The 17,844-nt window shown below is 39.1% G+C and overlaps 1 protein-coding gene across 1 annotated transcript in view; it reads right to left on the bottom strand.

Annotated features, from left to right (window-relative positions):
* Positions 1–17,844, bottom strand: part of Sorcs3 (sortilin related VPS10 domain containing receptor 3) — a 624,769-nt gene that overhangs the window by 58,776 nt on the left and 548,149 nt on the right. The window contains exon 15 of the mRNA XM_041661922.1: positions 397–514. Within this exon, the coding sequence (XP_041517856.1) occupies positions 397–514 (118 nt within the window). The remainder of the gene's footprint in view (positions 1–396; positions 515–17,844) is intronic.

Consider the following 17,844-nt stretch of genomic DNA (forward strand, 5'->3'; position numbering starts at 1 on the left):
CAAATATTTGCCATCACTAGACCCATCCACCTTGCATCCCTTTTCCCTTTTCCTAGTGCTTTAGGGCCCTTCCTCTAAGCTGTCCTGAGATATGTCCTCATATTCCTCATGACAAGGCAGATGAGCATATCTTAGGAGGCTTCCTAACTACTCAGTTCTTTGCCAGTTGAACTGATATCCTATGTTATTATTGTACCTTCTCCTTCAGGAAGTTTGGTAATATAATGAGTACATAGAATTCTAGGATGTATTTCATTTACCCTTGTTGGTCCTGTATATATACAAATTTTCCCCATACACACATGTCCAAATGATGTACTGCCTTCTTTCCCCCAACAATATAAGATCAGAGACCAAACCATTTCTAGAGGCCAGCACATCCCAATGTAGTGGTACCTGATTGAGCAGGTGCCAAGTCTCAAAGTCCTCCTTGGTGCAGCGCCGGCTGAAGATAGACTTGTAGTCCACTTTCACCAACTGCCATTCGGAGCGCAGGCTGAAGTGGCCAAAAACTCTAAGTGTAAAACACAAGAAGCCCAGTATCAGTCAGTAATGCGCCATACTGGAGAGGGGAGATGAGAGCAGCCTGGATTTGTTTGACCCCTCCAAGGCAAGCTCCTTAAAAGAGTGGTCTTCTTCAGTGGCCAGGGTCTTAGTATCTTCAGCCAAATCGTTGTCATTCACAGTATGTTTAATATCACTTATTTTTATTGAAAAATTACTATATAAGCTTTGCAGCTTTATCCAAAAGAAACCATTTTTTTTGCATCTTGACACATAGCTTTTACATTTCTTCTAAAGGTCAGGACCAGTAGGCTGTCTACTTACTTCCAACACTAGGAATAGTTTCCTCACCTATAAAGCAAATTGTATAAGTGTGTGTGTGTGTTTATGTGTGTGTGCACGTGTGTATGCACACTTATACAAATTGGGAGTCGTGAAATACATTACCTAAAGTATGACTCTACTGATGCCCAAAACCTGTGACCGTCTCCATGCCTTCTCATTCAAATTCCCACTGCATGACTCATATTAATGCTTATGCTCTTTCTGCCTTCCTTGAAAAATTATAGAATTCCAATAAAAGAAAGTCATATTTATGTGCAGTAATGAAGAATGCCATCTGCGTGGTCCAGATAATCAATACTGACCTTTGTAAAGCCCAGTTGTTGATAGGCCTATAAATATGAATGATCAATCATTCTAGAAAAAAATGAAGAAACAAAACAGACTGACCATCAATTCTTCACTGGGGTGGTATGTCATGCGATTACAGTGCGGGACATCTATCACTGTGATGGACTGAGTGGCGAGACCAGCCATGCTGGGAGCTCTCAAATAACTACAGGCTGACCATTTCAGCAAGCCTCAACCACACTGCCAGTCTAGCCTTCTCTGTTGCCCTGGTTTAGACATTCTTACGCTGATAGACAAAGGAGTTCTCAATGAGAACTCTCTGGAAGATGACGATGTGAAGAGGGGTGAGGACTAAAACAACTTGTAAAATGTTGAAAAAATAAGATGGGTTGGTAGATCATCTAGCTTAAAATAAATCTTGAGAAATAGCTTTGAATGTATTTTCAGAAAAAAAAATAAATTAAAGATTTACAGCCTTATCTAAAAGATTTAAACAGACCTCAAGGGAGGAACTGAGGGCTAGACTTTATTGAGACAGCATGATCTTTTTAAAACCTCACCATAGACTGGAAACTTTGAGTCTATAATAGTCCATATACACAATTGATACTGTCTTTCTTCTGAATTTTCAATGTCTTTTTATTTTTTATTCATACTAAACACATTTCTTTCTAAACCCAATTCATCCATCAAGTTCCTTCCAATATTTAGTTCTAAACAGAAGGTCAAGGAGGCCTACCTATGTTTTTGTTTGTTTATAATGTGTTTTTGTTTGTTTGTTTCTTAGGCAGGGTCTCACGTACCCTAGCTTGACCTCAGTCTATGTAGCCAGGTTTATCTTGAACTCAGATCTCCTTGGGATTAGAGGAATGTGCTACCATGTAAGCTCCCTTAAAATTTTAACAAAACAGCTAGCTCTTATGGTATGTTCTACTTGCTGGGCTATAAGAGAGTTAAATTAATAACTGGATTTGTCAAGGTGACCTTGACAAATGTCTGTTTTTTTCTCTACTCAGATATCAAAATCTTCCCACACTCAAACTCTGTTTCTTGTATTATGTCTTCCTAGTTTGTAGCAATCTGAGTATCACAATGCTAGTGGAATTAAATCAAATATTTATCCCTACTCTAAATAGTTATTTCATGGCTCACAACATACATCATGTCAGATTAATCCTACTCATTTCTATAAGAAGATTACTAGGTAGAAAGAAGAAAATACAAGGTACATGATTTGCCTGGATGTCAACAAGGCAGGTGACAGAGTTTGCACAGCAGTTTCGAAGAAAAAAATTAAAATGTTAGCCAGCTGCTAGTAAAATGACATGTTTGAACATCACCTAATTAAAGTATTGAAATCAACCAGAAGGGAGGTTAGGGTAATCAGTGTACAAGGATCTGTTATCTGCTTTTCCTTGTTTACCATTCTTATTAAATGGCTTACAGACATTAAAATCATGTTTATCAACCGAAATCTAACTTTTCATTGTCACATGGTTAGAAATAATAGTCCATATGCTTTGTGGTAAAATCAGGACCGAGCAGGTTCTGACAGTCTACAGATAGGTAGAGTTTAATAAGCTATGATGTAATAGGGAGATGCATCAACTTCTCTTTCTGGTATCTCTTTCTGGTATCCATAAGGATTGGATAACAGAAATAAGCTTCCACAGCACTGAAGTGTTTCTATATGTAATCTGTCCAATGTAAGTAAATAGTTCAACATGATCAATGGTACTCTAAATAATATTGAAATAAATTAACAAGATTGTACATATCACCTAGAATAAAAGAGGCAATATTCTAGGTTAGTTTACATTAGCCAGATCACAAAGAAAAATCATGGTCACTGTTAGTTGCTGCCATTTAAAAAGGACCTAGATTATATAGTGTGAATCATGTTCAGCTCATACATAGGCTGCTGTGCTGGCAGATGTTGAATAATCTAAATTTTAAGCAAAATTTTATATTTAATATATACTTATATAATGTATAAATTATATATTTTATCAGAAGATTCAAAGATGTATATAGTTGCCAAGTTTAAGGACTACTGAAAATGAGTGAGAAAGACTGTAGACTGAGCTGTGTGGTGATCTTCAATAAGATTGGAGTATATCCTCATCCTTGAAGCTATGATGTAACCTCATTTGGGAAAAGGAGCATGCAGATTTAAGTAAAAGATAATCAAATTAGAGCATCTGGGTTTACTGAGAGGTCCCTAAGAGTGGTAAGAAGTGTTCTGTGACAGATAATGAAGATGGACAGGTAGTGAAAAGGCCATATGAAGACAGAAGTATAAATTGGAGATATTCAACCCAAGCTAAGAGATAACTAGAGCCACAATACAGGGAAGCTGGGATAAATACTGTCAAAAAACATGATATATTGTATGAAAATGCATTTAAGAATCCTACACTATTCTTAAGCACACACCAGTAGATCTTGCACTTTTCAAAAATGAAGAAGACATAAAGAGCAAGTTCTGATAATCCTTTGATTTTGGAAATTGGCTTCTAGAATTTTTAAGATAATAAATGCCATTTTTAGTCCATCTAATTTATGGTTTTGTTATAGCAGCTATAGGACACTAATGCTGACGAGAGCAGGATTCATTTCACCTTTGTACTGAAAATGGTGCAGACCCAGATACATCTCGGGAAAAGGAATAGCTAGGCATTCTATGTAGCTCACAGGTAGGAAAGCTTGTAAAGGGTGAGATAACTTTCTAACAAATAGTGAAGATGAAGGGGCAACAGGTGCAGTGGTTAGCGAGCAGACAGCTGCAAACTTAGGCTTTGTCATTTACCAGGGCTGATCCTGAACAGGCTGTGATATTGATCCATGTGTACAACCTAGGTGAAGCTGAGGCTGGAATCACATCAGTTAAATCTTGTAGACTGGTTCAGACAGTTCTCTCGAAATCGCAACAGGTATATTCTGATCATCTACATTTATTTAACTTACTGCTTTATGACATGTTTCCCAGGTCTTTTTCCAAACTATAAATTGACCAGCTCATATTCTTGGATGCATGTTAGTCTCCTTTCCCATAAGTAAAGCAAAATCATAATCGTTTTACACTGTTTGGATAATGAGTTTTGCTCATCTTCTCAATGGGTCTCAGCTAAGTTCAGTAAAATGAGTTTCTTATATATGTTAATATATGTATATTAACATATTCCTTATCAATCAATCTGTCCTAGAAGACAAGTGTTCAGTGTCTCCCCTCATCTCTATACCAGTGATGCATGACTGTTCTGGTTACCTTTATGTTGCTGTGACACAACAACCTGACCAACAATAACTTAGAGTGGAATGGGTACATTGACTTACAAATCCAGGTTGCAATGCATCAACAGAGGAAGGCAGGGAAGGAACTCAAGGAAGGAACCTGAAGCAGAAATCATGGAGGATCACTGCTTGTTTGTTCTCGCTGGTTAGTCTCTAGATCACTCACAGGCTCATGCTTAGGTAGCTTTCTTGCACATCTGTGGACTACCTCCCTAAGATGGTACCACCCACGTGGGATGGGCCCAAAGCCTAACTTGATATACATACTTCACTGATTAGAACTAATTTTCTGTGTGATTCTAGGCAGTACCACTTTAAGAGTTATGGCCATCAGTGACCCAAACACATAGCCTTTCTTCTGAATGGACCTTGATTCTCTGGTTCTGTTCAATATCACATTAATTATCTGATGATTTGATAACTGCTAAGAAAGTTGAAGAAATGACAGGTAGTATACATAGAAAAATAATCAGGATGTAAAATATAGATTAATTAATATCCATGAGTTTAATAATCTTTTTCCTTAAACATTAGTGAAACAGGTGTCATAACAACATCAGTGGAAGTGTGAACATAACAAAGAGAACAGAAAGACTATCAAAAGAAATCACACTCAGAATTTTTATAATATGGCTGAAATGAAAAAATATTTAAAAGCCTTCCAAGATTCCTTCTAAAGAATAACAACAAACATCAAGTTCCCAGATAAGAGTTCTTCATCAGCTAGAAGTATTTCCTTAATGTTAAGGAGTCTTTGTCAGCATAATAGGGGAAGCTCCTTCCTCATTGTTATTTGGGGAGAACAAAGTGGTTCATGTATCAACCAAAGTGCATGGTTATAGCAGAGAAAGTAGAACACGGAGAATCTTCCAAAGAATGACATGGTTTCCACGCCAGGTGGCAGGGTTGTCGGGAGATCTGAAAATGTCTGGAAAAAAAATGACTCTTTTCCTTCAGTTGTTTTTTCTGATACCAAGAAGCCCTTCCAGAAGGCCTTTGATTCATGCATTTCCCCACCTAGAGAGCTTCTCATTAATACATTCTGGGTGCCCAATTTCCCTTAAGTTTCTGATGATGGTGATGCTGTGCTCATATCACCCTTTGAACAATAAAAGTGACAGCTTCTCAAGAAAGCCATGAATTGGAACAAGAACAAGAGCATGAATGGGAGGAGATGGGGGGAAGTAAGGGTAGTAGGTGGGGAATGATGTGATTGCATTATAGTTTCAAAACATAATTTATTAAAAACAAAACTGGGTTACAACTCCACATGAGGTCACACCCTGAAGATGGACTCATGAAAGATTTGGCAACAATAGAATACTTCTGAATCTATAAAAACCAAAAGCAATCTAGAATCAAATGTTTAGTGAGGCATTTCCTATTTAGTCTTGGTTTTGAACTCAGAACATGCACTTTTTGCATGAACATGTCTTCACACCGTGTAGTAGAATCTGCATACCTCAGTTAAGATTTGAGACTGTTATCTGCAGAATGGGTTACTTACAAAAGCAAAGACTTTCAATATTTTTCCTATAATCAATTCTCAGCATGCAAGTGTCAAGTTTCTTTATCTTTGGATTATACTTTGGTAGAATATTTGATTTTAGCTAGTACCATTTGGTTTGAGTTGCTAAAGAGTTTCATAAAATAAAATTTTAAGTGAATTTTGGCTTGGGTTTATAACAAAATTTTTAACAATTTCAGAAACAGCCTTAAATGTACTTCTGACATTTTGTGCTATGCATTTATGGGAAATAACCTTCTCAGCCATGAGGATTATAAAACCAGAATACCAAACAACACTGGAAAATGCTGAAGATGCTGTCTACATCCTGCAGTACCAAATTCTCAGTTAAGATTTAATTCTTCTTGTAAAATAAACAACATATCCATCTTATTAGTATGCAAATTTGTTTTCATCCTTATAAGTGGCAAAATTATATGTATATCAAAGAATTGTATTAAAATAAATTTCCTCTTGATTTATTATCAGTAAATGCCTAATTTGTATTCCTACTTTATATGCCTATAAACCAGGGTTGCATGAAACTTTCTCTCGTGAGAAGGGGTCAGCCAGGGCTTCTTAATTTTCTAGCATCTTTACTCAAGTTGGTGTTGTTGTTTTTAACTAAATAGAAACTTCTTAAGGTTATAGATGTCTTCTGGATGTATTTGTATTCTATAGAAAAGAGCAGTTTCTAGCAACAGTCATTGTGGGATAAAGAATGGAAAATGATTGTGGAGGGTTATTGAAGAAACATGGTAAATTGCAAAGTGAATTTAATACTCAAGACTTTTGTAAAAAAAAAAAAGCCAGCTCCTGTCATTTTATAAGTCTCCTCCATTTTGGTTGAATTGTGGTAATTCCAAAAACTTGATTATTGTGGTTTACCAAACTAAAGTAATTACTTATGTAGATCCTTGTACTTTCTGTCCTTACAGATAGTTCAAAGAAAGCCTGACACCATATGCTGTGATCTACACAGCAGCCACGTATCATGAGAACTCCCATTCCTCTGAAACATGGAAGAAGGGACTTACACCCTGACACACATACTATTTTGGGAGCCCTTCTTCAGAATTGTATTCTCTGTCTCTTTTAAAAAGTTACCTATTAAATTATTATTATTATTATTACTATTATTACTGATGTTGTTATTGTGTGTGAACATAGCTTGCAAGAGCTGGTTCTCCCCTTCTACTATTGGGTTCCTAGGAATCAATCTCAGGTTGCCACACTTGGTGGGCAGAGCTCTTACCTGCAGAGTCATCTCACCAGCTCTTTGTCATCATGTTCCTTTTTCTAATTCAAAGAAACATAATAGCCAATGTAATCCTGACTCTCACTAGGTTAAATAATGCATATGAAACTTTTAAAAACCCATAGACAACAAAGGTTCGTTACCATCACCATCCTTCTCATTGATAGAGTTTCTACAGATTCATCCAATATTTAGATCAAGTTCTTTCAATGGCCTTGACTTACAATCTTTTTTTCAAGGCACACACACACACACACACACACACACACACACACACACTTACCCCAAATGTGGCAATCTTTTATCTTTTTATTCATACTGAGCCTTGAAAAAAGTAGAAACCTCATACATAAATACAGATGACTGCCTGGAAAGAGGTACCCTGACCTTCGTTTCCCTGGGGAAGTTCTAACCACAGGAACAAAACAAATGGATTCTCTGAGCCATTTCTCATTATATGGATTTTCATGGGGGGAAATCAATTAAAAATTATTACTTCTGTTTTTTCTTTTTACCTTGCACATGCATTTTTTTCATGTGTTTGTCTCTCTACTTCAGATTTATCTTGGGCTCTCTGAACCAAAGAAATCATGTAAATCTTTGTTAAAAATTTCCTTGCCTGGTGGCTATACTGCTAACAAGATACTGGTCACAGACAGCACTGTGCTCTTGCATTATTGTTGGTCTGGAACCCATAGCAAGATGAGAAAGCAGAGAAATTAGAAGACCTGTTTTTTCCTACCCCTCCTTCACCTTGAAATTAACTAGGTAAACCTAAACCTTCCTGAAGTCTTCAACTTTCTTTTCAAACTTGACTATTTTTCAGTAAAATGAACATAAAAGGATTCAGAACGTAGTCCTTTCTAGATAACTTTGAAGAATGTATTTTCTTCCAGTCCTCATGTCTACTTCTAGATATACAAGTTGCCCATCTCCTGGTAACCTTCCATTCAGTGGTTTTATCTAGCTACTACAGTCATCTGTCTTTGCATCCAAAGGTACTTCTTTCATATATAATAAATTAATACAGTTCTTGGTTGATTAATGAATAGAATTAATCAAACAAAATCAATCATAGTTTCAATACTGCTATCATAGCTTTAGCAGCTTTCATTTCTTGGTCAAAGACTGTGATTTAGACAGATGTCCCTTGGTGTTTATATGAATTAAAGCAATCTTTGGAGAAGGGCTAGAAGCTACTCTATCTATGGTCACCCTACACTGTGCTAGGGTTTCTATAATAAATGTAGTTTCCTGGGACATTAAATAATATAACTTCTTCAATCCACCATCCAGACTGAATAAGCCTTTCTGAAAGGAAAAGGGTGATTAATTTGAGGAAGGAGGTGACTCACAAAAAGAAAAGACTTCATTAGAATTCCAAACACACAGAGAGGTAGCTACTCATTAATTAAATGATTTCAAATGGGATCAGGGTATATAATTGCTATAATTTGGATGGAAACAATGCCACAGTAAATGTAATTAGGGAAGCAGGTTCTATAAAGATGTTTCCCTCTTTCCAGGAGAAAAGTTCTTGGTTACCTGACTCTCCCCTGCATAGTTATTTGATTCATTTGGACCTCTGGTTGCAAGGGCTTTTATACATAGTTATAAAATCTGAGAGAAGTTTTAAGATAGAGGTTGGCCACGAACTTTCATGAAGAGAACAAGGAGTTATTACCACTAATGCACTAGGAATTTTCAAAGAAAAGAATTCCTTTGATGATTATATTTGTGACCTTGGCTGAAGAGTTCAAGGGAACTCTGAATTAAACTTACAATCGAAATATCTCTCTTCCCTTCTTCAGAAACTTCATCATCATTAGAAATTCTTCTACCCACTAAGTCCTAGTTTTCTTTGCCTGAATAGCATCTTCAGCAAAAGATCAAGGACAATTCACGCTCTGGAATTGCTTTCTGCACTTTCTCTGTTACTTCCCCAGTTGAGTTTTTGGTTAGACTAGAAGCATCTATGCTGTGGGATAATGCTCTTGTACACTGTAAAGATTTGTCAGTAGTATTAGTTTGATAAAACACTGATTGGCCAGTAGCCAGGAAGGAAGTATAAGTGGAGCAACCAGACCAAGAGATTTCTGGGAAGAGGAAAGGCAAAGTCAGTCAACAGCCAGAAGTAGAGGAAACAAGATGAGAATGCCTTACTGAAAAATGGTACTAAGCCACATGGCTAAATACTGACAAGAATTATGGGTTAATTTAATTTGTGAAAGCTAGTTAATAATAAACCTTAGCTGATAGGCCAAACAGTTTATAATTAATTTAAGCTTCTGTGTGTTTTTTTGGGACTGAATCACTGAGGGACTGGGTGGAAAAGAATCTTCTGTCTACCAATCTACATTAGAAAAGACCCAGTCCTTAAGTCACTTCTCTCTGTTATCACCAGATAGACTCCCAATATTTAGATGGAACTTCTACAAATCTTTCATATTCACCAGCTACATATATGGTCCCTTTGATTTCTTGATCACAACAATGGTCATCACTCTACTTCTGTCTGCAAATTCAATCTTTGTGTAGCCAACTCCTAAGGCACTGCTACATTATTGAGCAGCAAACCTCATGCAAAGAATTGTTCCTTAGAGCTTCTGAACATTAGCCTCCTTCTACCTTTGTGTGTTGTGGTTCCTTTCAGTGTCCTTGTTCACAACTAAATTTCTATTTCCTTCTACAAAGGGGAGGATGATTTTTTTCAACTTGCTGTTTCTCTATCCAGGATGGCTTATCTAACTTTTATAGGGGTTCATCAAAGTCTCCATGAAGGTGAAAGAACTAGTATCATTGGTAAAGTACTTGCCATGCAACTATGAAGACCTCATTTAGATCCCTAGAATTCACATAGAAACATCTGGGTATGGTAGGGTGTTGTAGGAGGCCACTTGTTTGTTCCCAGCTGCTCAACCCCAAAATAACCACACAGAAACTGTATTAATTAAAACACTGCTTGGCCTATTAGTTTTACCTTCTTATTGGCTAGTTCTTACATCTAATTTAACCCATTGATATTAATCTGTGTATCATCATGTGGTTGTGGGTTATTGGTAAGGTTCTGTTAGGCGTCTATCTCTGATGGGGCTAGATGGCTTCTCCTGACTCCACTTCTTTCTCCCAGCATTCAGGTTAGTTTTCCCTACCTAACTCTATTCTGCTAAGCCACTGGCCAAAACATCTTCTTTATTCATTAACCAATAAATGCAACGTACATACAGAAGGACTTTTTACATCAGTAGGGTAGGGTTTATAATCCCAGATTTAGGGAGGCAGAATGATCCCCAGACTTGCTGATATACCAGTATAGCCTACTTGTCATGTTTTTGACCAAAGACCTTGTCTCAAAATGATATGTGGATAATACCTGAGGAAGTGACACCTAGGGTTGTCTTCTGGCCATCACATATATTTGTATACTTATGAACCTCCACACGCATGCACACATGGACATATACAAATACACAGCAATTATAGTATGGTGATTGGGATTACTTATCTTATCCATTTGGTTGGATGTCTAAGAATTTAGGGGGCAGATAGTATACCCATAGGTGCATAATTTCTAATGGGAGAGTTTGCAAACAGAGAATCATCAGCAAAAATTAGTCAAATATTAACAATTTTGCCACCAAGAAGGAACATTTACCCAACTTTTTCAAGTTTGCTAGCCACTTTGTGTGGATTACCTCATGTATTCCAATTTAACAGATGAGGAAACTGAGATTCAAAGAATTTAAAGGCGTCATCTAACAATGCACCACAGCAAGCAGAAGAGAGTCAGCAACAAAGTGCATACACCAGTGGCTGTTGGTCACACATGGTCCCCAGCCCCAGGTTTTGATGGACTTTCTGACTCATTAGCAGCCATTCATTCAACTACATGGTTTGGCAGTAAGGCTTGAAGATAGGTGGGGGGTTCTCCCCTCTAGCTCTAAATAGCCTGTTTGCACAAAAGGCAGGAACACCACGAAATTTATAAACCCGAAAGCACAGTCGGAGGAGGAAAGAAAGAAAAATCTGTAGGGAGTTTATAACTAGAAAGTCCCAATTACAATCCTATTTGTCTCAAGGTCTAAAACCTGTACTGTGTGGAGAATTACACACTTGACCTTGAAGTAGGATCACCCTTTTTGGCCTGGTCTCCGGTTGGGAATCCCTGAGGCATGAAAGAGAACAAACAGGATTATAAAGAGTTAGGATTGAAACAGTTTTAGGGGATGAACCTTTGGCCCAATTCCTTCATAAACTAGCAAGAAACTAAGGCCGAGACCAAACATTAGCCTGCTCAAAAAGAGAACAAACTAGGAAGCAGATCTCCTGACAGCCAACTCTTCCCACGCTGAAGGTTTCTTATGGGAAATCCATCTTTCTCGTTAAGTCACAGACACATACCATGCTCATATGCTCACACCATGAGTATCTGCTTCAGGAGGATGCAGAGAGGATCATAATCATGTCCAGGGTTTCCATTAATCCCAGAAGCCTTCAGCTGAGACCTACTTTTCCAGGTTCACTGCCTTTTCTCCCAGGTTCTGGCACCCTCCAGAGTGTCCTGAGATTTCAGAAATCTAGCTTTCTCTGTAACAGCAGCTGTAAACTAAAGTCTCTTCGTATACAGAGGAGCTTTCTGGATGTGCACAGATGCGGCATTCCTCTGCGTTGCCTTCCTCTTGACTCTGTCGGATCAAGTAAATAGACACAGGTCCAGGCAAAAGTGTGTTCTGCTCTTAAGGGAAATGAGAAGCTTCCCTTGAAGCAGCCCAGCTGTTCTTACTGAGCCTCTGAACGGAGTGAAGGTCACAGATTGATGAAGTCTACATTGGGTGGCACAGGTGACCAACAAGTTGGATGATAAGTGCGGAACTCTTATTTACAAATAAAAAATAAACTATGTATATCAGGGAAAAATAGGCGATGTTTAATAGGTCCAGAGTTCTACGTCACTCCCATATAGATAAGTGCGCCCCAAACCTTCAGCGATGCAGTCTGGATATGTGCAGGTTCTCCTGTGTTGACACACTGGATTTATTTTTCATTCCTCTAGGTAAACGGTTAAAGCTGTTGTGGATTCTGGTGAGTCACACACCATCTTCTTCACCACCTCCACCTAGGACTCAGAATTAGCCATTGCTAGGAAACCACAGATCTCAACTCAATGTTTTTTAACCCAGCCTCAACTTCCTCCACTGACTGGATGTCATTAATTTGAGAGCAAATTATTAGAAACCTGGAAAACAGTTCTGAAATGCCTGCAGATTTATGATGAAGTCATTCCACAAAAGGTCACAGGCAACCCTGCCATAATTAAATCTTTCATTAATTTTTAAAATATACAATAACTTACAAATGCAGCATAAATTAACCAAATGACCTTGAAGAAATTAAGTGCTATCTGCTGATTTCTTGAATTTGTATTTCATGAGTAGGATTGGTGCGTTTCTATTCTTATCTCTTATTGGCTGCCAGGGGAATGTTTATCCAGAATGATGAAGGACTCAGTGACTCCAGGCAATGCTTAGCACAGGGAGGCGAGGGTGGATTGGTGAGATAGCCCCCTTCCTTTCAGTTACACGTGCAAGGGTGGAGTGAACATAGACCACAGTGTCCTCAGCATTGGTGCAATAGTAGCTCTTCCCTTTTACTATCTAGAAGATGCTACATGTGGGGTTTGGTAAATTATTTCCCTTTGGTCCATTATAAAGAATGTGCTCTCATTATATAAACACTTGATGGATATAAAAATCTCTAGATGAAACTATAAACCACCACTGGAAGCACTGTTTTTACTACTGTGAAATATTTTCTTCCATTTATTGACAGTATTGTTCTCTCATATTCTAAGACATAAGTGATTATCACAAACCACAGCTAGGGCTAAAATATCCAGAGGGCAGAGTATTCTGAGGCCAAGGGCATTAAATACCCTTCCATATAACTTTCTATCTGTCTTTCTCATTCTTTTTCTGTCTCTGTCTGCCCCACATCCCCCAACACTATTGACACAGTCAATACGACTCTGACAATTTAGACAACAGCTACCGTATATACTACAATTGTCCTTTCTTCACAGGAGACAGATGAGGTATGAGAATATAAGCTTCCACTCAATGGAGGGTTGACTACTTATGTCCTAACTTGCCTCTCGAACTCTTAAACCATCGATTTATTAATAGATGACTATCAATATAGCTAGTCAAATAAAGTAATAGCAAGTATTCTTTAAAGAATAGCAATGTGTGCACTCTGCTAAATGTCCTCTAAGTATTCAATTCTCCCCAAAAGGCCTGGCTTTCCACACGTATTCTTGTCTCTTGCTTGGAGAAGCCTACCTCCCCTATTTCTGTGAAGGAAACCGTAAAGGATGGGTTTCAAATTAAAGAAGAAAGAACGGTGTTCTGGGAAGGCCAGCCATCAGTGGGCAGCAGCTGCTGGCTTCCAAATCTTCAGGCAGTATGCTTGACTGCTGGTGTGCACCCATGCTGGTGTGCATCCAGGCCACCTGATTGTTTTCCCATTAGGGTGTAGATGGGATTAGTGGTAAAGGAGGTCAGCGGCTACAAGGGAAATTGTATCGAGCCAAAGTGAGACATGAGCTAGATCTTAATAGAAACAGGCAGGAGGATCAACAGCAAAAACCTGCAAGCAGAGCGTGGTGGATGCTGAGTAGTCTCGGTGAGATGCTAGAGAGAAGGGGATGAGAAGCATTGAAAATAGATGTGGAGAGAGGATGGAGTCAAAGGGAAACTGAAAAACAAAGCTAAAACTACTGAAACAAACAGCAAAGTAAGGAAGCAATAGAAAATGTCATGAACTTGAGGGGGGAGTGAGAGCACTGGGGGAAACTGAGGGTCAGAAATGATGCATGTCCTGTACTAATGTATGAAATTCCATAAAAAGTTTAAATTAAAAAACAAAATTTTAAAACACAAGTTAAAGGAAATCATTGTTCAAACAACTTTGCTTCTTTTCTTAAAACTAAGTCCTTTTGTGAGTTTGCATTAAAGTCCATAATGGTGACTGAGAAAATGTGATCTACATTAGGTACCTGTGGAACCTAAGTCAGGGGCCGAGCAACACACTGGAAGGAAGGACAGAGGTAGATGAGCAGGGAAGGATTTTAACAAGAGGAGAGAGACACTGAATTTAGAAGAGTCCTGAGCAAGAAATACAAAAGAGACAGCTTCTGTTTTTTGTTATAATGACATAATTCACTGTTTGTGTCAAACCCTGAACCAAACAAAACAATAGCAGAATCCAAACTGTGTGGAAACTGCCCAACGCCTGCTTGTGTACAGAAACAGTCTCCAGTCCAGGCTAAGTGCAGCACTCAATGCACTTCTGCTGAGCACCAATGATGCATGTGCACGACCACGCTCAGGGCTATGGAGGAAGATGCCAAGATCACTGCAACCTTGCACCTCTTGGGCTGAAAAAGGCTTCTCACGCTAACCTCCTAAACAATGGGGACAAGAAAGATCAGAAAGTTGTGCTAAACTTAACAGCTGCATTGTTAGTGCATATTCACACAGCACTGGTCACTGTGACTGAGCATCTCCACTTCCGAGTGTGTGTGTAGATCACAAAAGGGCTTCCATTAATTTAACGGGAGGCATGTGCAAAGGTAAAACGCTGTTTGTAAAAAGACAACACCAGAAGCAACATAAATGATCACTGATAGGAGAATGAATAAATGGTGCATATTCATTCAATGACAAAAATGCCATGAGCATGGAAAATGCCTGGGCACATGGACAGCCCCTAAGTTAGGCAGTAATGATAGAAATTTGCATATAAATTACTGCTATTGCCTATTTGAATTATATAGACTTTTAAAATACTTAAAGCAATGTGGGCACACACTCACCGAAACTACCAAAAAGTATAAAACCATCACTCAATACCACGTATACAGTTAAGTATCAAACGCTTCAACACTTATTCTAGAAGTGTCTGTGGGAGCAGTAAGCACAATGGGCCTGAGATGGGCAGTAATAAAGTCACCTCTAAATCCCACGTGACAACAAAATGACGTTTATCAATTTTAAGTGATAATTGAACAGGTTCTCAGGAGCTACTCTCTACATTTTTCTGTGTTTATAAAATGATATTGAACAAAGTATATAGTAGTTATGTAACTATAAGTTCAAAATCCAAATTTCAAATCTCCCCGAAGCCAGGAGGGCAACTTCAGAGTACTGTGTGCTGAAATGAGCCCACTGGAGTGAGGGGCGAAACAGGCACTATCACGCCCCAGCTGAGGTGTTTGCCATGTGATTCTACTACATATTTAGACTCTAAACATGTCGCTTCAATGCTGCAAAGTCTTTTAGATGTCAGGTGCTTGAATAAACATGGTAGCCTCTCATTGTAATCCCAGAATTTGAGACGCTAAAGCTGGAGTACTGCCGCGAGTTGAAATTCAACTTCGGTTCCATAGTAACTTTTAGGCCAATACACCCTGGTCTACAGAGTAAAACTGTCTCAAAAACAAGCAGGTAAAGGCAAAGGACTTCACTAACTAAGCTTTGAAAGAAGAAATGAGGCAGATTCTCTGTCACTTTCCAGAGAGTGTATTTTCAGTATGGTGTAGGAGACACATCAGAAGAAGCGATTTCTAGGAAGAAGCCGTGTCTGACGAATCGCACTTTTGGTCACTGAGAAGTCAGCTGAGGGAAATGATGCCGGAGACAAAAGTGTTACTTCTGCTCACGTGTGCAGGGGCTTCAGTCTACAGCAAGCTAGTTCAATTATTTCGAGTCCTGTTTTGAGGCAAAAAGTACAGCACTATAGATGGGTGTGCCGGATGAGCAAGTCATTGATTTCCTAGTGGACCACATAGAGGATAAGCAAGAGGAGCTGGAGGCAGGGTCACATGTTAGAGCACACACCCCGGTCCTACCGCATCCAACTACATCCCTCTTCTTACATCCCTTCACCACCTAAAGAGCCATCAGTCTACACATCCATAAATGGGTAAGTGCACTGAGGAGGAAAGCGTCCTCACTAGCCAATCACTTCTCAAACACACTGTGAGCAAGAGGCCATGCCTTTAGTATAGCACAGGGACCTCTTAGGGAGAAGCCTGAATCCAGCACTGTTCAAGACTGAGATGTCTTTAAGGGAATCAGCCTGGACAAAGTGCATTCTTCTTGGGGCCACAGCACAACCTGCGGGATGCATCTGTTTTAATTAGCCCACAAAGCTTTAAATGTTAAAAAGAGTGGAAATTAAAGAAAAATTATATCTATGGCACATAAAAACTGTTTGAAATTAGATTTTTTTTTCATAGTGAGTTTTGATTGGCACCCACTGATTTCTATTGTTCTCTGCTTTCTGTGCCTATCTTCATGAAATGAACTGGGGCAGCTAACTCACTGCAATAGAAACACCAGAGCCAGCAAAGCCTGACTTCTTTACAGGCTGCAGTACATGTATGTGCATGATTGTCAAAGTTGGATAAAAACTCAAATACTGTTCGTCATGCTCAATCAACCTTTTCTGTTTGTTTGTATTTTAAGATAGGATCTTACGTACTTTCAAATACCCAAGTAGTCTGGGACAGCTAGCCAGTGAGGCCCAAGGGGTTTCCTTTATCAGCCTCTTGAATACTGGGATTTCCTGGGCAGAGTATCCTGGCTATTTATGTGGGTTTTTGGAATCAAGCTCAGGCCTTCGCACTTACAGTTTAAGTTCTTTGCCATCTCTGGAGCCGTAACAATCTAGTGGCCTTTGGAAGGGTTTGTTTCTCTTCATTCACATCCAGGTGAGGAAACTGAACTTCAAATGAATGATGAGCAAGGGATCACCATGAGTACTGTCCCTCGAGATGGACTTTTATTAAGTACAGGCAGAAATCTGTTGGTTGGCACAACCGTTTTCATTTCAGGCTGTTGTCAGCCTCCAGTGTGATACAGAAGCCCCGGCATACCAGTGTTTCCAGCTCTCCAGGGCCTCGCCCCAAACAGAAGCTAGGTCTCGGAGTGGTGAGAAGCCCCGTGATAAACTAGAGACTGGGAATCAAGCCACAGCATGAAAAGCTGTGACGGAAGGGTTTCGCTGGATTTGGTGATTACTCGAATGACTTACTTTGGGCAAAGTAAAATCAGGCTCTTCTAGTAAACAACAGGAGATTGAAAAACAGATCAATGGGAACAGCTCTGGTTCATTTCCAGAGACTTTATCGGATGCAGTTACTAGACGCTAAGCAATGCATTCACAGCTTAGAGCTGGGCCTTTGCATCCTGCTCTGGCTATATATACTTAAGAGTATGTTCCCGGCTGAGCATGAGGCTACTGGCTCTTAAGTGGAAAGGAGGTCTTTGCTGCTATTCGAACGTCTGTAGCTTTGGGGTTTGCATAATTTTCTAGGCAAAATGTTATCGGTCCCCTTCACTTTGGCTATTAGTTCTGCTAGTAGAACAATGGGCCAGAGATTTATGCCAATTAGAGTGGGATTTACAAAGGGAGTCAGCAAGACAGTGGGCCCTAGCCAATTTGCTGAAGGCATTTGTAGCCTTTCCTTCTTTGCAGCCTCTTTTTGACAGTCCAGGCACATTCCTACGCCTTCCTGTTTGCTCAGACTGTGCCGTCCACCTGTAATGACTGATGTCTGTCTCTCGGCACAGCCAGGAAACCCTTT

The sequence above is a fragment of the Microtus oregoni genome, unplaced genomic scaffold, assembly GCF_018167655.1.
Source record: "Microtus oregoni isolate MIOR12 unplaced genomic scaffold, Mior012 000012F_ref0000307, whole genome shotgun sequence".
NCBI classification, from domain to species: domain Eukaryota; kingdom Metazoa; phylum Chordata; class Mammalia; order Rodentia; family Cricetidae; genus Microtus; species Microtus oregoni.